Consider the following 23,765-nt stretch of genomic DNA (forward strand, 5'->3'; position numbering starts at 1 on the left):
GATCGCAGTCTACAGCCCGCCCAGGGTGGGGGGGACGCCCGAGACCCGTCCCTCCAGTGGACCCCCCCCGGGCCACGCGTCCCTGGTCCTCCGCAGCGCACGGAGGCTCGTGACGTGAGAACCCTGTGCTCCCTCCTCGCTATTGGGGGACGAGTCTCGTCCCCCAAGTTCTCACGGGCCCGGCGCCCTCTCGGAAGTGCCGTGGCGCCTGCGGGGCCCAACCGCGCCCCCTCCACCCGGCCTCTCTCCGCCTGCGACGCAGTGCGTCCCTGGTGCAAAGTAGCAGCTAAATAAAACGGTGCGCCGCACTGCCCGCCCGCACCGCGGCTCTGTGAACTCGTTAGTAACTCTGGGGTGCCAACGTCCCTTTCCCTCTCGGTGCCGTTACTGGGGCCTGAACTCAAGGCCTAGCTGCTGTCCCTGGGATTGTTTCCCAACCCCCCCCCCCAAGGCTGGCGCTCTACCACTTGAGCCACGGCTCCACGTCCAGCTTTCCCGCTGGTGAACTGGAGATGAGAGCCTCACAAGCGTCCCTGCCCGAGCCGGCCGGGCAGCTCAGCCGGTCCCTCCCGCCCCGCGGCCCGGGCTCACCGCGCGCCCAGCGCCTGGCTCTGCGAGTCCCGGGCGGCCCGCAGGTCCTCCTCCAGCCTCTGCAGCTCGCCCCGGCCGCGCGCCCGGGGGCTGCTGAAGCGCAGCTCCTTGAGCAGCTCCTCCTTCTCGTGGATGAGGACCAGCCGGTCCCTCTCGGAGTCCAGCGCGCCAGGCCAGGCCTCGCTGTCCAGCCTGGCCAGCTGGCTCTTCAGGCGGGCGACCCTGCGGCCCGAGACGGGGCGTGCGGGGGACGTGTGAGCCCCGGGGCGGCAGAGCCCACGCCCGCCACACCGAGCACGCCACCTCCGTCCCACAACCCCCCCCCCCCCCACGCCGCGCGACCGCAGCCTTCACCCCGGCCCCGCGTACCGTCTCCCGGCCTCCTCGTAGCGGAGCCGCAGTCTGACCTTCTCGGCCAACTGGCTGTGGCCGCCGCCACCGCACTAGAGGACGAGAAGAGAGCCGGGCACGGCGTGGGCGCTACGGCGTGGCCTCCGTGGCCTGAGCTCACGCGAGGCCACGCGCCACAGCCAGGACGCCGGCCGAGCCCAGACATCCGCCGGACCAGGAGCGGAAGCGCCCGGGCCTGGCTCGGAGCCGCACAGCGAGGGAGGCACAGAGGCTTCCCGGGAGAGGCGAGGAGGGCGGGCCGGCGCCCGGGCCCACGCCTGCCACCCCAGCCGCCCAGGGGGCTGCGAGCTGAGGCTCGCAGTTCAAAGCCAGCCCGGGAAGGAAAGTCCGCGAGAGGCTTATCTCGAGCGCACCCCTGGAGACCCCGCAGTGGCGCCGTGGCTCAGGGGCAGAGCGCCGGCCCTGGGCACACACGCGGGGGGCCGGCGCGAGGGCCCAGCCTTCAAGCCCCCGGGACTGCCACAAAAGACAAAAAGTAAAAAAAATGCAGATCTGGGGGTGGGGGTGGGAGTGTTCACACAAATCCCAGCGGGGTGCAATCAGGAATGAAAACCCCCTGGGGTGGAGGTGGGGAAGGTTCTAGAAGGTAGGATGCGCCCAGATGCTCGGGCTCGCGGGTGGACATCTGGGTGGCAGGGAGAAGAAACCGGAGAAGGGCCCCGCCCACCGCCATCCACCGCGATCCGCCCGGCCCAGCCCACCGCGATCGCCCCGCCCCGCAGGCCCCGCCCACCGCGATCGCCCCGCCCCACCCGGCCCCGCCCACCGCGATCCGCCCCGCCCCGCCCGGCCCCGCCCACCGCGATCCGCCCCGCCCCGCCCGGCCCCGCCCACCGCGACCTGCCCCGCCCACCGCGATCGCCCCTCCCCTCCCCACCTGGCCCCGCCCACCGCGGTCCGCCCCGCCCCACCCACCGCGACCCGCCCACCGCGATCGCCCCGCCCTGCCCCGCCCGGGCCCGCCCACCGCGGTCCGCCCCACCCGGCCCCGCCCCACCGCGGTCGCCCCGCCCCGCGTCGCCCGGCCCGGCCCCCGCCCACCGCGATCCGCCCGCCCGGCCACGCCCACCGCGACCCGCCCCGCCCCGCCCCACCCGGCCCCGCCCACCGCGATCGCCCCACCCCACCCCCGCCCACTCACACTTCCCGAGACGTCCGTCTGCGAGCCCACGTCCAGGAACTGCTTGGGCAGCGAGCCGCCCGCGCTTTCCAGGGAGCTGCTGCTGCTGGACCACGGGTCCGAGTGGGAGCCCCCGGCGGGGCGGAAGCCGTCCTTCAGCGCGGCCAGGCCTGGCGGGGGGGGGGGGGGGGACCGAGTCTTGGCGGCCACGCGGCAGTTCCCTCGGTTTCCCTTGCCCAGGAGCCCGCGCGGGCCCCACACGCCCTCCACGTGGCGCGACGGCCGGAGGGGAGCGGACACCGCCACGCCGGCCCTTCCCGCGCGGACGCCCCGGCCCCGGCGGCCTCTCCTGCCCCGTGGAGTGGCCCCAGGTCCTTCCCGGCGGGGCCTCACGCGTGGGCGCTGACGTGGACCCCCCCCCACGGCTCGTGTGGGGGAGGGGGGGAGGGGCTGCGGGGCTCGCACACCTTCATGAGGTCCTGCTTCTCCTTCTCCCCGCAGCGGATGGCCTTCCTGATGGCTTCCGTCTCCCGGAGGACAGCCTGGGCCTCGTCCAGCCGGTAGCCGCCCTGAGCCTCGGACATCTTCCGGTCGATCCTGCGAGACAGGAGGCCGGGCGGGTGGGGCCCGGGCGGGGCCGTGGGGCCGGGGGCCTCCCTGGTCCCGGGGCCTGCCTTCCTGTCGAGGGCCCGGGCCTGGCGGGAGGCGCGCGTGGATGAGGCCGGGGAGCCGCCCAGATGTCCTCAGCCGGGTCTCAGCCGCGAGCCCCAGCGGGAAAGCACCCAGAGGGCAGGCCGGGTGGCCCTGGGGGTGGGGGGCGCCCTGAGGAGATCCCCCTGACGTCCTCGGGGGGCCTGGGCAGTCCAGCTCTGGGGTGTGGCCCCAGAACTAGGTGGGCGGCCTCATTCCCGGAGGAAACAGGCGGGGACGGGGAGGGGGACCGGGGAGGGGCCACCCCCGATCACTCACGCGTATACACGCACGCTGGAAATGGAGCTGCGGCTCGAGCGGCAGGGCGCCACCCTCGAGCGAAAAGCTCAGGGACGGCCTTCCGGCCCCGAGTTCAAGCCCCAGCACCGGGACGAACACATAAACCCCCCAAAATAAAAACCAGAGCGCCGGCCCAGCAGCACCACCAAACCCTGCAGGAAGGAGTCCAAGCTCTGTCATTCCAGGCTCCCGCCTCAGCCCTCACCCTCCCTGGCTGCGTGGCTTTGGTCTTCCTCGATAACACGGAAAACCTCTAGGAAAACCAGGTGGCCACGGCAGACGGCGTCTCCCTCACAGGATGGGGCGTGTAGGGGGGAGGGGGGCAGTCCACCTGTGCCCCCTCCCCTCCAGAGCACGAAAGGAGATCAGCCCCTCCCCTCCCGGCCTCCCCACAAGCACACATTTTCCAGACAAGTCACTTCTCCAAGATTGCAAGGAAGTTGGACTCGAACCCAGGCCTCCACTGCGAGAGCACACATTCTTTGCAGCCTGGCGGGCTGACCTGAAGGCTGGCGCCTCCTCCGCCCTGGACACAGACCAGGCTGGCGGGACGGAGCCTTATCCCCACCAGATCTCACACACCGGCAGGGGGCGGGGGGGGGGGGGGACGCTTGCCAAGCAACAAGGATTGTCAATGCTGCAACACAGCCCAAAGTGGCAAAACAGGTTTGCGAGGGCCAGAGGGGCGGTGGAAGTGTTCTGGGCGGGGGTGGGCGGGGCTACCCCATATCCGCAGGCGGGCAGGAGGAGGAACCGCCCTCAGAGCACTGGCTCAGACCCAGCCACTGCCCTGGGAGGTTGCAGGGGTGATGTCGGCTCGTGCCCCCTCCCCCCCCCCCCGTGGTCTCCAGTGCCACGGCCCAGGGGCACAGAGCTGGCACATGGGCGTCACACGGGAAGCCACGGCTCACCATCGGGAAGAGCGCACACCCTTGGAAACACGAGGCCACGTGTCTGGTGTGCGTGCACGCGTGCGTGGTGCCAGGGCCTGGTGCCACGGGAGGCGACTGAGTCCCGGGGGCAGACACGGCGCTGTCTCCCCTCGGGGTGGGGCTGGGGGACCCCTGGCGGGCCACAGGCCGCTAGCACGCCGAGGCACGTGTATGCGGGTCACCGATCCGCCAGCTAGGGCACACCCCTTGCACAACTGGCGCCCGCTGCTGCTTCGAGCACCGAAGGCGGTGCCTGCTCCTCAGACCCTGGCCGGGATGGAAACCACCAGGTCCACACCCGCCCCTCAAGGCCCAGCCGGGCCGCGCTCTGCCCTGGCTACAGGCCCGGCCCGAGAATCGCCAGGTCGCAGTGCTGACCCAGCCGGCGGCAATCTGAGGATCCACGTTCCACGCCACCCAGGGCACGCAAAGTCACGGGACTCTCATCACCAAATAACGAGCGAAAAAGCCTCACGCGGAGCCGTGGCTCAGGGGGGACTTACTGCACCAGTCGTGAGCAAAAATTAATGCCAAGGAAGAGCGCAAGGCCCCGAGTTCAAGCCCCGGTGCTGGTGTACGCGCATGCATATGTTTGCACAGGAAGAGTCCCAGTGTCTTTGCTAAGTGTCAGCAGAAAGCGACTTGAATGGAACAATCGAGAGCCAAATTCTGAGAGGGAGGAGACCAACAGACAGACAGACAGACAGACAGGGCCGGGCAGGAGGACTCACTTCTTCAGAGTCTGGAAGCCGTGCTCCTTGAACTGAAGCTCATGCTGCAAGTGGACCATCTCCCTCTTCAGCCTGTTGACCTGGACAGCAGAAGACCACACCAGCCGAGTCACGAGTCACGGATGGACCAGGGGGACGAGGGCGGGGGAGGGGGCAGCCCAGACCCTGCCGGGCTCCTCCATCGCCCTCAGGCACTGCCTCAGGGCCGCACCGGTCACGGGCCTTGCCCTCCACTGTCTCTGCAGGGGCAGCAGTTGGCAGCCCGGCTGGAGTTCCTATAGGAACTGTAAGGGGACAGAGACCCCACCAACGGAGTACAGAGGCCTCTAAAGGGACAGAGACCCCACCAATGAGGATACAGAGGCCTGTAAGGGGGCAGGGACCTTCACCAATGGGAGTGCAGAGGCCTCTAAAGGGACAGAGACCCCACCAATGAGGATACAGAGGCCTATAAGGGGGCAGGGACCTCCACCAATGGGAGTGCAGAGGCCTCTAAAGGGGTGGACAGAGACCTCCACCAATGAGGATACGGAGGCCTCTAAAGGGGCAGGGACCTCCACCAATGAGGATACAGGGGCCTCTAAAGGGACAGATACCCCACCAATGAGGATACAAAGGCTTCTAAAGGGACAGAGACCCCACCAATGAGGATACAGGGGCCTCTAAGGGGACAGAGACCCCACCAATGAGGATACAGAGGCCTCTAAAGGGACAGATACCCCACCAATGAGGATACAGAGACCCCACCAATGGGAGTGCAGAGGCCTGTAAGGGGACAGAGACCCCACCAATGAGGATACAGAGGCTTCTAAAGGACAGGGACTCCTACCAATGGGAGTTTAGAGGCCTACCCGTGACTTTGTAGTGGCAATTTCCGCCTTCAGGATCTCAGGGTCATACTTGGAGCTGGATGAAGAACCAGAGACCACTGCAAGACAACAGAAAGACAAGAATCTTGGTAGCAGAAATGCATAACTGTCTTACTTAGTGGGTGAAATAAACTCGGAAAGGATGACAAGAAAATAAGCACAATAGCCAAGAGAAGGGAAGTTGTCTAAGAAACACGGTACAGAAGTCAAACATTGGCACTTTAAAGCGATAAAGCCAAAAATCAGGCACGGAGGGGGCCCTGGAGCTGCACACCACAAACGGTCACTCTCTTACCCCTGGGTCCTCCACAGTGGCCCAGGGTATGTGCGGTGAAGGCCACCTTTAGTGTTGGCACCCATTTCTGTTTACACGACCATAGGCAGCGTCGGCTAGCCTCCTCCACCTTCTGGCGTTTTCTTTCCTTTGGTCTCCCCTCTGCTGGACTTCACCACCACCATTCCCATGCTTGCTTAGTTTCCTGCAGACTTTTCACAAGCTCAGCTCCACATCCTGCCCGTCACTATGCCCCCTCCCCGGCCTGGAGAACAGAGCAACAAACACACCCTGCCCCTGCACAGGGGGCCTGACTTCTCTGTGTCCCAGCTCTCGCTCTTTCTGAACTACCCCTCACCTGGACAGAACATTCTAGTAGATGATCGAGAAAAGAAAAAAAGAAAAAGGAAGGAAATCAACATTTTCTCCCCCCCCGAAATACTGCATGTCTCAAAATAGCCTGGCCCTAACCCTACGTTTAGTGAAAGACAGTTTTGCTGGGTATAAAACCCTAGGTCAAAACCGATTTTTGTTTTTCCTTCAACTTTTAAAGGCATCGGCTGCATCGCTGGTGTTTAAGTTTCCCGGGCTGCTGGTGACAGGCTGGAGCCATTCGGGGTCCTGCGCGTTTCCTGTGGCCTGGTGACTTCTCTCCGTAGTTTCAGGGTGATCCTCCAGACGATCATGAAGTGTGGTGCATCGACCCCTCCCTCGTGAGGAGAACTCAGCCAATCCTCCTCTTCCTCCTCCTCTTCCCCGGCCCCTCCCCCTTCCCCCCATCATAAGAAACTTTCCTGAATCTTCTCGAAAGGCCTCTCCCTCCTTCTCCACTCGGCCTTAGGTTACCTGGACCAGGGCCATTTTCCCTCTAACTTTCCTACGGATTCCCGGAGCTGTCCATGGCCTCAGGTCCCGGTCTCCCCACAGGCCCTGGGGCGGGCTCTCTTCTTCCTTAATCGTGGGGGCTGGCGGAGAGTGCTGGAGGGGAGCTCGCCCACCCGGATGTCTGGTGCAGGGCCCAGCTGGGTGGCTCATGAGGACCAAGGTCTCGGAGCCCTGGGTCTCTTGGCGATACGATCCTGCCTCCGCATGGTGCCCTGCGGCGTTGAACTTGCCCGGAGTCCGGAGCTTGACTGACCCTCTCCGAGGGTTCACCCCCATCCCTGGCCGTGCGGGTGATTAGCACGGGCCTGCCTACAGCGATCTGGGGAGACTCTGAGGGCCCCTCTCAGAAGCCCTTTCCACCTCCCTCTCCTCCCTCCCACTTCCAGGGACGGCTGGAGCCCGGTTCCCTGCGCCCCAGGCTCGGCCCTGCTGCCCCAGGCCCAGGTCTGCATTCCCGGCTCCTCCTCCAGTTCGCAGGCCCTTCTGTCCCTCTGCAGGCACCTCATCCGATGCCCTCTTCATTTCAACCCCCCCAGCCCCCCGCGACTCGCTTTCCACACAGGAAGGAAAACCCACAGACGCCAGGCTGGGCCCAGAAGCATCTGGCTCAGTGACTGGCGCCGGGCGGCCCGGGCGATTGCTAACGAGGGGGTGGCCAGGGGAGGGCAGGGGGGCGGGGGGGGGGGCTGCCGGGAACCCACGCTCGGAGCCTGCGGCCGGGCAACAGGGATTCCGGAAGGCCCGTGAAGACGGCACAGGCCGGGGGACACCCCCGCGCACCCCGAGTCGCTGGCGTCACAGGCACGCACCCCCACGGCCAGCAGAGCTGCCCGTTCCCGACAGGCCTCCTCAGCCGGCCTCTCTTCTACCCCAGTCCTGCCTCGGTAGGTTGCGAGCTCTCAGCAAACCTTCAACCAACGGTCAGACAGAAGTGGGGACCGGGCACGAGAACCTCGACCCTGTTCCGAGCCCCCCTCTTCCGGCCAGCCGCCCGTCACACTTCCCTCCGTTGTCCTCTCTTGTTTCCCCACAGATCTTGACTGCCCCCAGAGCGGCTGAGGTTACAGGCGTGAGCCACCGCGCCTGGTCCTCGTCTTCCCCGGGGGAGGTGGGGACTCCGGGCTCCAGGTTTCCTCAGCCCGCCCCCGCTGGGCTTCCCCGTGGGGGGAGCGGGGGATGGGCCTGCCCACGGAGCCCACTTCCCGCCCCAGGGGGCAGGAGAGCTGCCCCCCCGACAGCGGAGGGGGACGGGAGAGGGGACGGAGCCTCTGGCGCGCAGTGGAGAAGGAGCAGGCCGGCTCCTCGAGCGTCCGCCCCCCCACCCGGCCCTCCCCCCCCCCCCACGCGGGTGGGCCGTACTCACAGCTGACCTGGGAGCCCAGCCCGTGCTCCCAGACGGCGTGCAGGTGCTGGTACTCGTGCTGCGCCAGCTCCAGGCGCTGCTGCTTCACCCGGAAGGTCTCCCGCTGCGCGCTCAGCGCGTCCCGCGCCACCGCCAGGTAGTCCTTGAGCATGTGCTCCTGCTCCCGCCGCCACTGCGCCCGCGGGTCCTCCAGCTGCGTGGTTTCTGCGACACACCGGGGGGTCCCAGCTCGGCACCGCGCCGGACACCACCCGCGGGCAGGGCAGGCCGAGAGGCTCCCAACAAACGTAAGCGGGTTAAATCCACTCCCTAAATGGAAGGGAATGGATGCTGGCCCAGTCAGAGGAACACGGCAAGAAACGGAGGCGGAGCTGCGGACGTGATGTCGGTCTCTCTCTACCCGACGGGGAGGGAGAGGGAGAGCCAGGTCTGAGGAGTAATCTATTCAGAGGTTCAGGGGCATGATAAAAACGGGAGGCCGTCTGTCTTGCTAAAGAGGAAACAAAGGGAAAGGAGTGTTCCAGAAGCAGCAGCAGCGGGTACCGGCGGCGCGTGCCTGCAATCCCGGCTACTCAGGAAATTAGGATCTGAGGATCATGGTTCAAAGCCAGCCCGGGCAGGAAAGTCCAAGAAACTCTTACCTCTAAATTAAGCACCAGAAGAGCTGGAAATGGAGCTCAAGTGGTAGAGTGCCAGTCTTTAGCAAAATAGCTCAGTGACAGCACCCAGGCCCTGAGTTCAAGCCCCAGTACCAGCATACGTCACTGCACACACACACACACACACGCATGCATGCACACACGCACACTCACGCACGCGCACACACTCCTGTCCGAATGGTTATTTTTGCGAGCGCGCACATTCTCCACCTCCACGAAGAGCTCTCTCTAAATCAACACAAAACAAGGCGGCGCAGTCTGGCTTCTAGATGCGTTGATGGCTCCGGCACTCTGGGGGCGGCAGCGGGGGAAGGGGGGGGCGCCCCGGAACTTACTGGTGTTGTGGTCAATGAAGTAATCTCCAACCTGGGGGTCGTACGCCTCCTCCCAGCCCAGGGGCAACTCATCGCTGATGCAGTCGGCAAAGGTGAGCGGCTTGGTGAACCTGGGGAGCGGGGAGAGGCGTTCCATCAGCCCGCGGCCCCGCGCCAGGAGGCCCCCGGCTCTGCTGTCTCTGGTTCTTTTTTTTTTTTTTTTTTTTTTGGCCAGTCCTGGGCCTTGGACTCAGGGCCTGAGCACTGTCCCTGGCTTCTTCCCGCTCAAGGCTAGCACTCTGCCAATTGAGCCACAGCGCCGCTTCTGGCCATTTTCTGTATATGTGGTGCTGGGGAATCGAACCTAGGGCCTCGTGTATCTGAGGCAGGCATTCTTGCCACTAGGCTATATCCCCAGCCCTCTCTGGTTCTTGGGAAGGGGGCCGTGCCCTGCAGTAAGGGTGGGCAAGGTGGTCCTGAGACGGAGGGAGGGAGGGAGGGACTAGCACCAGCCCTGTAAGATCGTGACTGTGGGGAGGGACCATTGACAAAGCTGCGTTTTGCTGGCTTGCGCCCATTCACGACAAGAAAAACAACCCCGGTGGAAGGGACGCGCAGGGGCTCAGAGCCCCCCAGGTTACACGGCTGGGGTCTAAGACCTAAGTCCTGATAATGAAGATGGACAGTCTCAGAATGCTCCGGAGTGCAAGCCCCGCAGCGGGCCTAGGGGCGAGACCGGCCCCAGGGGCGTGGGGAGCCCCTCGGTCAGCTGTGACGGGGCGCAAGGACGCGCGGGCCCCCCGGGAGCCCGCGGCTCGCAGGTTCCGGAGCCACCGCGATCGGGTGGCGTGGGGGCGGCGACCCCGGCGCCCAGCACCCAGCACCCAGGCAGGGCAGCCAGGGCGGCGCGGGCCGGGGCGGGCGGCGGGCGCGGGGCCTGCCATCGGGGCTCCCCTGGGACGCGGTGACGGGGACCCGGCGGCGGCCGATCCCAGCCCGGGGCGCGGGCCAGCGCAGGGGAACCGCTCCGTGTGTGGACCCCTGTCCTGTCACACCTGCACGTGGGTTACACACGCACACACATGCAGGTCTACACACACACACGTGCACACGCAGCCACACATACACAGGCACACACGGTGTATGCACACGCGCGTGTGTATACACACACCTGCGTGCTTCCCAGGGCTATGGAGGACGGCAGCGGCCCCTCGGGAGCCCGCAGGGCCCCCGGGGCACACGCGGAGCACACGCAGGGCACACGCAGGGCACACGCAGGGCACACGCAGGCCCCCCTCCCCCGCTGGGCGCTCAGCCGGGAAGCTGGCGTCAGCCTCAGGGTTCAGAGCCTGCACCCCACCTAGAACTGGGGTGCTAGGAACCCAGTCCTCCCACAACAGGTGAGAGACGTGTGGGTGGGTTTGTTTTTGTTGCCAGTCCTGGGCCTTGAACTCAGGGCCTGAGCACCGTCCCTGGCTTCTTTTTGCTCAAGGCTAGCACTCTGCCACTTGAGCCACAGCACCACTTCCAGCTTTTTCTATCTATGTGGTGCCGGGGACTCGAACCCAGGGCTTCCTGTATACAAGGTGAGCGCTCTTGCCACTAGGCCGTATCCCCAGCCCAGAAGTGTGGGTTCACATGATGAGCCGCAGAAAGTGCCCCGCGCAGGGCTGGGTGGGGGGCGAGCCCTCGGCGGCGGGGACCACGGCGTCATACGCCCACGGGTGACTGTGCACCCCGGGAACCGCGTCACCCCGAAACCTAAACCGCAGCACGTGACCGGACCCCCGTGCCTCGCCGCGAGACAGGAAGTGATGTCATCGCTCACGGGCCGCCCGCCCCGCGCCCCGCGGGGCCGAGCCCCCATCTGTCTGACTTTGCTTCTTTCCTGGTGCCAGCACCGGGGCTTGAACTCAGGGCCTGGGTGCTGCTGTCCTTGAACTCTGTAACCGGAGCCACAGCGCGCCTTGTGGGGCGCTAGGGGGTTCAGTGGCGGGGAGGATCTTGCGGGCTTTCCTGCCCTGGCTGGCTCTGAACTGTGACCCTCCGACCTCAGCCCCCGGGCAAGCTGGGGTGACGGGCGCCGGCCACCGGCGCCCGGCCTCACGGCAGCGTCGTTAAGATGGATACGGGGGGGCTGGGGATATAGCCTAGTGGCAAGAGTGCCTGCCTCGGATACACGAGGCCCTAGGTTCGATTCCCCAGCACCACATATACAGAAAACGGCCAGAAGCGGCGCTGTGGCTCAAGTGGCAGAGTGCTAGCCTTGAGCTGGAAGAAGCCAGGGACAGTGCTCAGGCCCTGAGTCCAAGGCCCACGATTGGCCAAAAAAAAAAAAAAAAAAAAAAAAAGATGGATACGGGGCTCACGTCTACGACCTGGGCACTTGGGAGGCGGAGGCGGAGGGCTGCGAGTTCAAGGCCAGCGAGCGGGGACCGTACACCGCGACAGTCTCCAGAGCGCGAGTCATCTTAGCACCAGGACAATTCAGCACAAGCTGTCCCCGCAGCCGTCCTTGTCTCCAGGGTGTTTCAGCGCCCCCTCCCCCCTTCCGCCCCCCCCACACCCCACCTGGTGTCCCTGGCGCGACACGGGGAAGGAAAGCAGAACTGCGTGCCGAGTGGAGGGGACCCGCTCTGCCCCGGGCCCTGACACCCTGACACTGTGTGCACAGGTCTGCGGGATGAGCCGCTTTCCACCACGGTCTCCCGCCCTCCCCCCGCCCCCCCGCCCCCCCCCCCCGCCCCCGGGCTGAGCGGGGCCGGCCAGCCCTCCACCCGGCCCTGCTGCCGGACCCGTCCAGCCGCATTCCTGAAGCTGGCCCCAAGTAGAAGTAGGTTAGCTCCCCGAGCCCGGGCCCGGGCGGGCGGGCGCACAAAGGCGAGGGACGCGGCGGCGGGAAGAGCCGGGATCCGCCGCGAGGCCCCGGCCCCCGAGCCGCCCGGAGCCGCGCTGTCCTGCTTAAGCTTCCGTGTGTTTCCTCGCGTGCACGAAAGGAGGGGCGCCGGAGCTGCGGCTGCGGGGCGACTCCAGCGACCGCGAAATCCACAGGCTTATTTTAAAAATGGGTCACAATTCCAGTGTCGGGGCGGGGGAGGCCACGGGGCGGGGGAGGCCACGGGGCGGGGAGGACATGGGGGCCACGGGGCGGGGGAGGGATCCCTGTGGTTTCCCCGCAGGCGGCCAGGCTGGCTCCATCAAGGCCGGAACTCTCCCAGCGTGGCCGGCAGGACCAGCCCTGCCCCACCGGGGTGCCCGGGCCCCCCCCTTCCTTCCCGCTGACACAGACCAGCGGCTGAGGGGGGGAGGGCGCGCGTGGCAGAGGCCCCTCCCCCCAGCCACTGGCACGCCCATGGGGCGCGATCTCTCCTCCTCGACGGCGTGGGCCCGGCGCCCCCGCTCACCGCCCAGGCCCCCAGGGTCCTGAGAATGACTGGCTCTCGAGCAGCAAAGGAGACGCGGCCCCGAGGTGAGGCGCGGCGGCTGTGGATGTTACAGGCGCGAGGAGGGGATCGAACCGGGGGCCTTCCGGACAGCAAGGCGCAAGGCGCGCTCCTGCAGGTGCCTGGGCTGCAGACCCCGCCCCGCCCGCCCCGGGTCCCGTGGCTGGGCCGGCCGCTGGAGGGATGCACCTGTCCTCTCCGGCAGCCGGTGCAGCCTGGGCCTGAAGGAGGCTCTCCTTCCTCCACCTCTGCCAGAGACACCTGGGGGCGGAGGCGAGAGATCGGAAGGTGAAAGACCGGGCTGGGATATACAGGAAAAAAAACAACCAACAATCCCGAAACACACCACCACCGTCTCAAGAGTCTGACGGCCAAGGCCCGGGTGGAAGACAGAGACGCCAACGCGCTGGGAGCCGTCAACCAAAGCCCGGGCTGCACGTCGCCGTTTCTGCTCCCCGTTTCGTCATGGCTTGGCTCTGCCACTCCCCTTTCCAACCACTTCCAGGCCCGGGAGGGAAGCGAGGCGGGGTGCGCGTGTGTGTGTGTGTGTGTGTGTGCGCGTGTGTGTGCGTGTGTGTGTGGTGGTGGGGTTCCTCGCACAATCTAGCAGAAAGGTGTCGGCTCGCTCCAGGCTCATTAGCGCGGTGGGTTAATGACAGACGCTCCCCCCCTCCTCGCCACTTTCTCCCCCAAAGAGCAGATTAAGCGTTAACTTCTGCCGGGGGGCGCGGCCCCTGGGATCCCGCTCTGGAGTTCCCTCGAGGGCGGCCGGAACTCGGCCTTGGAAGATCTTCTCAGCTCAGGTGGGGAAGGAGGCAGGCCGGGGCCTGGGGTGAGGGCCGGCCTGGGCCTCGTGGACCCCGGGGCCCCCCCTCCCCGCCTCGGGCCCCGGGGTACAGAGTGTGGAAGCCTCCTGTGAGCCCGGGAGTCGGGTGGCCTCCTCCTGGCCCCACGGAGGCAGAGGGCGGAGCCCGGCCGACGTCCCGGGCTGGCGGTCATGCCGTCCGTCGGCCCTGATTCTGCACCTGGGAGACTCCCGGCTCCATTCAACCAGCCAAAAGCCGGAAGCAGAGCTGTGGCTCAAACAGGAGGGCGCCGGCTTTGCACAGTAAACCTAAGGGACATTGCCCAGGGCCCTGAGTTCAAGCCCTAGTATTGGCACATGCAGGCACCCGTGTACACACATGCAATCGTGCACACGCGTGCATGCATGCACACACACACACGCACACGCACACACACACAGACCAAGTAGCCCGCAGGCAGTCCAAGCCCACCGTCTGACCGGGCCCTGGGGCATCAGAGGTCCGTGTGTCCAGCTAGGCTCTGCCACAGAGGTCAGGAGGCCGAGCCTCATCCAGCAGAGCAGGGAGACTCAGCGCTGGCCACCGTCGCGGTGCACAGGGCCCGGGGTCCGGGAGTCAACTCTGGGGAGGGAGGGAGGGAGGGAGGCTGGCCAGCCAGGCGCCACCCCGCACGACCAGGTGAGCCCCGTGCCGCCCTCCTCTGCAGCGGCTCGGTGTGGCCTTGGACGGGGGCGTCCGGGCCTGTGCCGCTGCGTATCGGCTCCGTAACCAGGACTCGGTTTCCCCCATGGCAGCATGGAGACGGCGGGGCCCGCGTCTGCCTTGCAGCGTGGCTACCAGAGTTGACCTGGACGCGGAGTGGGGGGCACACCACCTGCCGTCCGAGGGGAGGGGAGCGGGCGTCGGCCCCCACGCGTGGGCTGGGGGCGCACGCCTGTCCTCCCAGCACCGCGGGAGGCTGGGATCTGAGGAGCACGGTGAGAAGCCGGCTGGGCGGGAAAGTCCTCGAGGCGTCCGTCTCCACTTCACCAGCCAGAAGCCGGGAGGGGCAGGACGCCAGCCCGGAGTGGGAAAAGCTCAGGGACAGCGCCCAGGCCCTGAGTTCGAGCCCCGGGACATCTGAACCATTTCCCTGGGGATTGTTTCTTCCCGCTTAGAGAGAGGAAAAGCAATAGGAACACAGTTTACGGCCCCAAAGTCCCTGCCTCAAAAAACGTGTGGCTAGGCCGTCGTGATGCGGAGGGTGGAGACGGCTCTGCCCCAGGCCTGCCTGGCGGGGGGGGGGGGGGGGGACACGCGTAAGGACAACGCCGCACGCTCCCTGCGTTCACGACCCGTCTCCTTCTGTGTAAGATCCCGGGGGAGGCAGGCCAGGGGGGAAACGGAGTCACACGGGGCCGCCGTTTTCCCAGGGCGCATCAGCCCCGGTGTGGGGCACAAAGGCACCCCCATTCCAACCTCCGGTCACCCCAGCGGGGGGGGGGTCCTGGGGTCCCAGACGCCTCCGGAAGCACAGGTGTCAGACTGCGAGGACACCCCGGCCCTGGCCGCCCCGCCCCGCCCCAGCCCGGGACACAGCGCCCTGTTGCCCACATTCCTAGCAAGGGCTTGTCCCTGATAAGACGGGGGGGGGGGGGGGAGCGGGGGGGGGGGGCGCGTATGGATTTACTGATACAGCCAGCGCCGCCAAGATGGCCGGGAGCACCAAGGTCAGCCCGGCTCGTCGGGGAGACTCCGTGGGCGGGGGGGGGGGTCCCACCTTCATGCGCCCTGGCCGCAGCCCCGCCTCGGGGGCGGGTGCTGGGTGCTGGGTGCTGGGTGCTGCTCCCTCTGAGGCAAGGGGTTCCGCGTCTCACACGCACCCCACCCACAGCCGGCCGCGGCACCGAGCAAGCTCGCCGGAGCCACTTCCCCACGGAAGTGGACGCCACGTGGGCAGGGCTGGCCCACCCGCGGAGGCGGGGACACGGTGGGTACCGTCACCTAGGGCCACCGGCGATCGGAGAGCTCCCGGCTCGCACGGCCCGCCGGCTTGGCCGGCACCCCTGAAAGTGCCCCCCCCCGAACCCCTCGGCCACGCGCCCGCCCCTCCAGCCCCCCCATGCCGGGGACCGGGGAGGGCCGTGCCCACCTTCCCGGCGACACGTCTGCCTTCCGAAGGGCAGCGCTTGTCTGGTGGCTGGCGGGGCCCAGGGCCTCGGGGAAGCAGGTCGGCTGGGCCGGGCCTCCTTGAGTACAGGCTGGGGGGAGAGGAGAGCGGGGAGGGGCTGCCCCCCACCCCCGCCCTTGCCCCGGGTGTGCGTGTGTGCGAGGTGGAGAGGACGTCGCCCTTCGGAGGCTCGGCCCGAGTGGCTGGCCGCTCCTGCCTTCTCAGCCTCAGTCTCCCCGACCGGAAGACGGCACAGCAACGCCATCGCCCGGGGTGAAATCCCTGAGACCAGGCCCCGCCGCGCCCGCGGGCACCGGACGGACGGGGGGGGGGGGGGGACAGCTTCTCACCGCGTCCTCCGCCCGGGGGCTGCGGCTCGCCTCCCGTCTGTACTAGAGCTCCCCCCCCCCCCCATATTTCTCTCTGCTTTGTATGCATTTGGGCTGGCACGGGGGCTTGACACCCAAGCCCGGGCCTCGTCCCTTCGCCTTTTCACTCAAGGCGGTGGGTGCTCTACCACGTGCGCCACAGCCCCAGGTCTGGCTTTTTGCTGCATAATTGGAGATGAGCGTCCCTGGGACTTTCAGACCTGGATGCTCAGATCTCAGCCTCTTGAGTTAGTAGGATTCCAGTCACCAGCCACCGGCGCCCGGCTTCTTTTATTATTGTTATTATCTGAGCTGGGGGAATGGGGGTTCGAATCCCGGGCCTCCCGCTCGCTCAGGCCGCCCTCCACCGCTTGGGCCACACCCTCATTTTAAGATCAGCCAGGACGGCGCTCCCGCCGGCCCCCCAGGGGAGTCTGTGGGCCCTGAGGACGGGAGCACCGGGCAGAGGAGCTTCCGGGACGTTCCCCGGTCCCAAGTCCCACGCCCAGCGACCCCCGCCCGGCGGCGCAGGCGCCTCCGTCCCCCCTCCCGGCCGCGAGGCGACCCCCCGCGCGGCAAAGCCCGGGACCCAGGACAGGTCACGAGGGGCAGCTCCGCCGCGGTGCCATCCGGAAGGGACACCGGGCACCCGCGAAGCTGGGGCGGGCTCCGGGCGGACCTGAGGGTGCTCTCTTCCCTGGGGGGGAACACATCCGGCACCCCAGACACCTCCTCCACGCCTGGCACCCCATAGGGGCCAAAGCCCAGGCCCGACCGCCCGACGCAGAAACCCTTCCTCAACCGACAAGGCTGGCAGAAGTGGGTGCCCGGATCCCGAGAAGAGTGCAGAGGGCGCTCGGGGCCCGAATGCGCGAGGCTGGGGTTCACCCACCCCGACCCGCAGATGCGCCGGGACGCACAGGTGAACCCCGAGAGGGAACCGGCAGGAATCAGGCTTCCGGAACCTTCTCTTCACAGCCCCACCGGCCCCAGCCGTCCTTTCTTCCCGGGAGAACAATGGGTGTATTTGTCTTGCCGAGCACGGTGTAGAACATACGGCAAAGCCGGCTCTTGGCCACGGGCTCTGCCGAGCACCCGACCTGGGTTCCGAGGGGGGCCGGGTGGAAGGGGCCCCCCGTCAAGCCTGGCCCGAGGCGCCTGGCTCCCTGGAGACCCGTCCGTCCCACAGGGGCCCGGCCTGGGCGCTGCCGCAGCCTTTGGCCCAGTGGGCAGGGCCCCCGCTACCCGCCGGACCCCTCCGAGTTGTTGGGGCGACGGCACGCAGGAATGTCGGCCTCCCCTCTCCCTCCCTGGGTGATCAGGGCAGCGTTGGCAAGGCTGGCAGCTTGGCGGGTGAAAGGGAAGTGAAAAGCTGGACGTCCTCCCCCCTCCCCGCGCCCAGCGGCTCCAGCCGGAGCTCAGGACGGCTCGGCCGGGGGAGGGGGTGCCCGGCCTGCCCCAGGGTTGCTAACCAGGGGCTCTGTCCCCGGTGGCTCGGCCTCGGCCTTTGCAGGCAAAGAACCACCTGACGTCCAAGAAGGGCCGGGGGCCGTCGGGGGCCACAGCAGCGGAGGCCCCGCTCCGAGGGGCTGGGATGGGGTTACTGTGCCCTTTCTTGGTCCACCGCAGTAGCCAGCCGTCTCGGGCTGTGAAAGACACTGGGAGAATTTGTCTCCCCATTCCGCCCCACTGAGAGAGAGAGAGAGAGAGAGCGAGAGAGAGAGAGAGAGAGAGAGGTTCTGTCTTTCTTCAGGCTGGGAACTTGCTCCAGCCGCTCTCAGATCCCCTTCCCTTCCTCCCTGTCCCCTCCGACGGGGTGGCTGGTGGCGTGGGGGGAGAGGCAGAAGGATCTACAGCGAGTCCCCAGAGACGACACAGCCCAGTCTCACACCCCAGGGTGCTCACTACTCAGAGAGGTCAGGTAATCTGCCTGGAGCCACACAGGCCCGGCCCGACGTGTGTGTGCGTGTGCGTGTGTGCGTGTGCGTGTGTGTTGGCGGTGAAGAGTTCTACCTTAAAACCACAAAAAAGCTGGGTGCCACCGCGTCCCCCTCCCCCGAGGCCAAGCACGGGACTGCACCCCAGGCCAGCCCCGAAGGGTGACCGGAGGCGCCGAGGCAAACCCACCGGCCGCGAAGGGCGCAGGCCCGGCGGCTCCAGCACGGCCCCCGGGGGTTTCCGACTCCCTAACGCACCCGGGCTGCGCCCGCCTGGCCCGGGGCAGCGAGACAGCGGCGGGCTCAGGCCCTAACCCGAGGACAGCAAGTTCCTTCTACCCCCTAAAATTTGGTAGGGTTCCGTTCTGTTTGGAGCAACAGGTGTTATTTACTTCCCATTTGTGAACGTGGTAGGAAAGGGGTTCTTGTTCTGTTTGGTGGTCTTTTCCCTTAGTTTTTTTTTAAAACTCAAGGCTCCAACTCTACCACTTGAGCCACAGCTCTAACCACCTGGCTTCTCTCTCCCCCCACCCCCCGCCCTCCTTTAATTGGAAGTAAACATCTCAAGGAATTTCCTGCCCAGGCTGGTTTTGAACCGTGATCCTCAGATCTCAGCCTCCTAAGTAGCTGGGATGACAGGGGTGAGCCCCCCAGTGCCTGGCTTCATCCCTTTTTAAAAGTTCCCTTCTTGGGCTGGGAATATGGCCTAGTGGTAGAGAGCACGCCTCCCATACATGAAGCCCTGGGTTCGATTCCTCAGCACCACATACACGGAAAAAGCCAGAAGTGGCGCTGCGGCTCAAGTGGCAGAGTGCTAGCCTTGAGCAAATAGAAGCCAGGGACAGTGTTCAGGCCCTGAGTTCAAGCCCCAGGACTGGCAACAAAATGCAAACTGGGGACCCAGGGTTTCCAGAAGCTCTGACAGAGACCCAGCACTGAAATTTTCCTCTAGACCTGTCGTTGTCCAGAAAGAAATACACTCACTGCCTGACTTATGAAACAGTCACCCCTCTGTTCAGCCCCTTAATAATAACAATAAACATATATATATATATATATTTAAAACCTCTCTTTGCACGGGGAGAATGCGGTCAGGAACTGAATGCACAGTGAAGAAGGGTGGAGGGAGATGTGGAATGGGAAAGATGGCGTTGATCAAGATGCGCTGTGTTCATCAAGTGCTTTGTTAAATGACAGCTCCTTCCTACAACTACTTAACGATCATTTAAAGAGGAAAATAAGGCAGTAAAACAAAAGTTTCTTGGCAAGTTATAGGATGGCGATGTGTGGTAGTGTTGAGCGTGGAGCCGGCCCCCCGGCAGGATGAGGATGGACGGACGCATGGACGGGTGGATGGACGGATGAATGGGTAGATGGTGGATGGGGCGGCAGGGGATGGAGGAGATAGCTAGATACTCATCAGAAACAACCATGACTCCCTGTCCGCTTTTCTTTCTCTCCTTTCTAAAACTCTGGATGCACCTCCCATCCCGACCTGGAGATTCCCTCCATCCCGACCTTGTCCACAAGGTCATGTTCCCCCAAAGTGACCCGGGCTGTCCCACAGGGACCTGACCCCAAGGTCACAGGCCAGGAAACTTCCATATTCCCAGGGCCTGGGGGCAGCCAAGGGCAGGGGAGAGGCCAGGGGCGCCCCTGGGGCAGGGCTGACTGTGTGGGAGCACTGGTGGGCATCCAGCGAGCGAGGACCCCCGCCCACGGCAGGTGAGGGGCCCCCCAAGGTCAGGGCCCTGGGGGCTGGGGGGCCCAGGGGGCAGCCAGGGTGGCGGGGGGGGGGTGGGGTGGCCGGGGAGGGGGCAGGAGGGAAGGGGAGGCCGCTCACCTCCACCATGTGCCCCAGCTTCCAGCCAGCAGCGCGATTCCCGGAGAACCGGTCCTCCCCCCCCCGCCCCCCCCACGCCGCGGGCCTCCCCCGAGGTGTCACCGGGCACCTGTCCCGAGGGACCCGGGCGCCACCTGGCGCCCTCCTCCGGGTCTCCACCGGCCCTGGGTGTGGGGGGGAAGGGGGTCACCCCACCCCCGCCCCGCCCCTCCGCATCGCCTCCCGAGGGGCGGGGCCAGCGCTAAGGTCAAAGCTGCTGCCGGCAGGTGCGCGGGGCCTACGGCCTGCACGGGGACGGGGGGGGGAGGGGGAGGGAGGCCCCGGGGTCGGAGGGGTCCCCCGGGGAGGCCCCGGGGGGTCCGGCGGAGGTGGGGGGGGTCCCGGGGTGGTCCCGGGGGGTCCGGCGGAGGTGGGGGGGGTCCCGGGGAGGCCCCGGGGGGTCCGGCGGAGGTGGGGGGGTCCCGGGGAGGCCCCGGGGGGTCCGGCGGAGGTGGGGGGGGTCCCGGGGAGGCCCCGGGGGGTCCGGCGGAGGTGGGGGGGGTCCCGGGGAGGCCCCGGGGGGTTCCGGCAGGGGCGCCGCCAGGCCCCGGGCCCGCGCCCTTACCTGTCTCTCGGGTCCACCCAGCTGGTGGTGCGGCGCGCGTGGTCGATGAAGTAGGCCCGGCCGTCGAAGTCGCGCGCCTCCTCCCAGCCCGCGGGCAGGGGCAGCTCGGGCCGGGGCATCTTCCCGAGCGCCCCGCGCTCCCCATGCGGCGCGGCTCAGCGGCGCCGGCCGGCGGCTCCGGGTGCCCGCGGCCGCCGGGGCTCCATGGCCGGGGCCGGGTGGACGGGAGGCGGCGCCCGAGCCGCGCGGGGCGCTACCGCGAGCGGGGGGCGCTGTCCATGCGGCCCCGCGGACGCCGCCCGCCGCTCCGGCGGCCGGGGGCGGGGCGGGCCGGGCGCGGGGGGCGCGGGGGGCGCGGGGGGCGCGCGCGGCCCGGGCGGGTGCGGCGCGGCGCGGCGCGGGGCGGTGCGGGCCGGGCGCGCCCGCCGATGGCGATCGCCGCCGCTCTCCTCCCGCCGCCCCTCCCCGCGGCGGCCCCGGCTCCCGCCCCGCCCCGCCCCGCCGCCGTCCCCGCCCCGCCCGGCCCCGCGCGCGCTCGCCGGCCCCGCGGCCTGCGCCAGGTGCGGCCGGGCGGGCGGCGCAGGTGCCCGCGCGGCCCCGGAGGCGGGAGGCGGAGCGCGGGGCGGAGTCACCCCGGCCCCTCCGGAGGCGGGCACCCGGGCGTCGGGCGGGAGAGCGCCGGCCTGGGTGGGGGGAGCCCCGGACGGCGCCCGGGACCTGCGATCCCGCCCGGGCACCGGCACCCAGCGGGCCGGTCGCGCTCGTGCACGCAGTGCCACCCCGAGCTCCTGCCCACGGCCCCCGGCGCGACCCCCCGGGATCCAGACAGGTGTGCAGCGGACGGAGGTGTGGCACCCATCCCGTCCACGTGGACTCGGGGGCCCCGGGGGGTGTGGAGCGCGCAGCGGAAGGACGGGGCAGGCGTGTCTGCCCCCCCACACCCCTGCCGCCCGGCTTGCCCTCCGCCTTACTCTGTAACCCTGGCTCCCCCGGCTCGGGGACTGTCACCTCCGGGCCCAGGAGGGTTCGGGATGGGCTCCTGGGAGTTGGCGAAGTCATTGGTTTGAACGGCAGCCAAGGCTAGGCTAGGTGGGTGTTTTGTTGTTCTTTTGGTGTCCCCTCCCTGCCGTGGGACCCTGAGCAGGTGAAGTCTCAGCTTCGGTTGGAGAAAAAGAAAATTCGTCACAATACAGATTCCTTAAGGCCGGTTGCAAACTGAGAAACAAGAGGGCCAGGCGGTGAAGCCATTGTGTGTGTGTGGGGGGGGGAGGGAGTCCCACAAGCCAGGAGCCAGCCTGGGGGGGGGGGGGCTGGAACGTGTGTATGTGTAGCCTTGTCTGCTCAAGGCCAGCCCTCCCTCACACCTCTGCTTCTGGTTTTGTCCTGGTGGAGGTTCACCACCTTCCTGCCGGGGACTGGCTTTGAACCTCCTTCCCCAGATCACAGCCTCCTAAGCAGCCGGGATTATGGACACGAGCCACCCGAGAGATAGGTGTGTTCCACTGAGGGAGAACCAGGGCCCGGGGCCTGCGGGGACCACCCGCCTTGGACTTCTGCTTGAGTTTGCTGGGGGTCAAGTGGGAAAGGTTGAAGGTCACTCAGGAGATGGTGGGGGGAGGGAGAGTCTCCAGCCTAGGTTCCCACTGAGGGGACACAGCCCCCCACCTCCCTGGCTGCGGGAAGGGGGGCCTTGTTTTCTCAGCTTTGTCTACCCCTCCTCCCTCCTCTCCCCCTTCCCTCCCCCTGGCACACTGCTTTGTGCCTTCGATGAAGCGGGTTTCTGGACTCCAGGGCTGCTCTGGGGCTGGTAGGACTGGTTGGGTCCCCATAGCGTCCATCTGGGAGCTGCTGGTCTTTCACTGAGGAGGAAATGAATGAATGAGGGGGGGGGGGTGGCGGGAGAAGGGGAGGAGTGGGGGAGGAGGAGGAGGGGAAGGAGGGGGAAGAGATGAAACCAGTTTCCAGGGTGGGGGTGGAAGAGAGATGGTGGGAGCCCAGGCTGGGGCCGGGCAGGCCTGGTGCGCCCTGGCGGCGGCGGGGGCCGGAGTGGGGGCTCAGGAGTGGGGTGCTGTGCTCAGTAACCAGCCGGCGGGCTTCACCCAGTCTCTGGGGTATTTATAGCAACCCATTGCCATGGTACCCGGGCGCCTGCTGGGGGGGGGGGGTGCTGAGACTTGCTCTGAGATGCGGGGACGAAGCCCTACGCGCGCTGGTTCAGCCAGGAGCTCCTCCTGGGGCCCTCCCCCCCCCCAGCTGAGTGCCCCTGGGCCCGCTTTGGCTTGGGGCGGGCACCGGGCCTCCCTGCCCCCCAGTCAGTTAGTTCACATGCCCCTGGCTGCCCCCCCCCCCCGGCCTGCAGGTGGGTGCTTTGGCTGGGGGTGAAGGGCCCGCCCCCCAGGCACCGGCTCGGGTGGGAGCTTGCCCCCCCCCCTGCCGGGGGCCTGTGGAGAAGGAAGCGGACCTTGCCCGTCCCTAGCCCCTCGGGGAGTCGTTCTGTGGGCTCAGCCTCTGGGCCTCCGTTGGCGCACCCTTGGTGGTTCCGGCTCAGGTACGGCTCCTTTCTCCACTGCCCCCCCACCCAGCCACACTGGGGTTTGAACTCGGGGCCTCCTGCGAGCGCTCTACTACTGGAGCCTGTGACCCCCCGCCCACCCCTGGCTTTGGCCTTAGTGATTTGTCGCTGGGTGTCTTGGGCAGGATTTGGAGGGGGACCTCCCCCCCCCACTGATGCCGGCTGGGGTTGAAGGCGTGTGCCACCGCGGCCGGCCGCGTGCTGAGATGACTTTCCCCACTGCCCCCCCCACCCCCCGTGTGGCTGGAGCTGCGGGCGGGGGGGGGGCCATGCCCGACCCGGCTGGCCTCACTTCTCCCCCTTCTGCAGCCTCACTTTACTTCCGTTTCTGTTTTCTTTCCCCACTGGGCTGTGAATCCTGGGAGAATCGGGTTCTCATTTGCTTTGATTGCCCCCTCCCCGTACCCCTTCTTTTCCTGAGTTGGGACAGCGAGGAGTCCCTGGGGGACGGCGTGCACCTCAGAGGACAGGGCTGACCCCGCTCAGGGCGCGGTCCCGCCCATTCCACCTGTCGGCATCTTCCTCCCGGAAGGGAGCGGATGGCTGCGCTGCCCTGGATCAACTGGGCCCCCCCACACCCCTGGATCAACTGGGCCCCCCCACACCCGGATCAACTGGGCCCCCCCCACACCCCTGGATCAACTGGGCCCTCCCCACCCCTGGATCAACTGGGCCCCCCCACACCCCTGGATCAACTGGGCCCTCCCCACCCCTGGATCAACTGGGCCCCCCCCACACCCCTGGATCAACTGGGCCCCCCCCACACCCCTGGATCAACTGGGCCCCCCCCACACCCCTGGATCAACTGGGCCCCCCCCACACCCCTGGATCAACTGGGCCCTCCCCACCCCTGGATCAACTGGGCCCTCCCCACCCCTGGATCAACTGGGCCCCCCCCACACCC

General features: G+C 67.3%; 1 protein-coding gene across 1 annotated transcript in view; it reads right to left on the minus strand.

The window, feature by feature from the left end:
* Positions 1-587: 587 nt before the first annotated feature.
* Positions 588-23,765, minus strand: part of LOC125342020 (protein KIBRA-like) — a 32,305-nt gene continuing 9,127 nt past the window's right edge. The window contains exons 2-10 of the mRNA XM_048334155.1: positions 20,290-20,454; positions 9,161-9,270; positions 8,167-8,370; positions 5,627-5,703; positions 4,776-4,855; positions 2,588-2,719; positions 2,144-2,471; positions 961-1,034; positions 588-813 (exon numbers count right to left, since the gene is read on the minus strand). Of these exons, the coding sequence (XP_048190112.1) occupies positions 588-813; positions 961-1,034; positions 2,144-2,471; positions 2,588-2,719; positions 4,776-4,855; positions 5,627-5,703; positions 8,167-8,370; positions 9,161-9,270; positions 20,290-20,408 (1,350 nt within the window). The 5' untranslated portion in view covers positions 20,409-20,454. The remainder of the gene's footprint in view (positions 814-960; positions 1,035-2,143; positions 2,472-2,587; positions 2,720-4,775; positions 4,856-5,626; positions 5,704-8,166; positions 8,371-9,160; positions 9,271-20,289; positions 20,455-23,765) is intronic.

Source organism: Perognathus longimembris, chromosome 25 (genome assembly GCF_023159225.1).
Source record: "Perognathus longimembris pacificus isolate PPM17 chromosome 25, ASM2315922v1, whole genome shotgun sequence".
Lineage (NCBI taxonomy): Eukaryota > Metazoa > Chordata > Mammalia > Rodentia > Heteromyidae > Perognathus > Perognathus longimembris.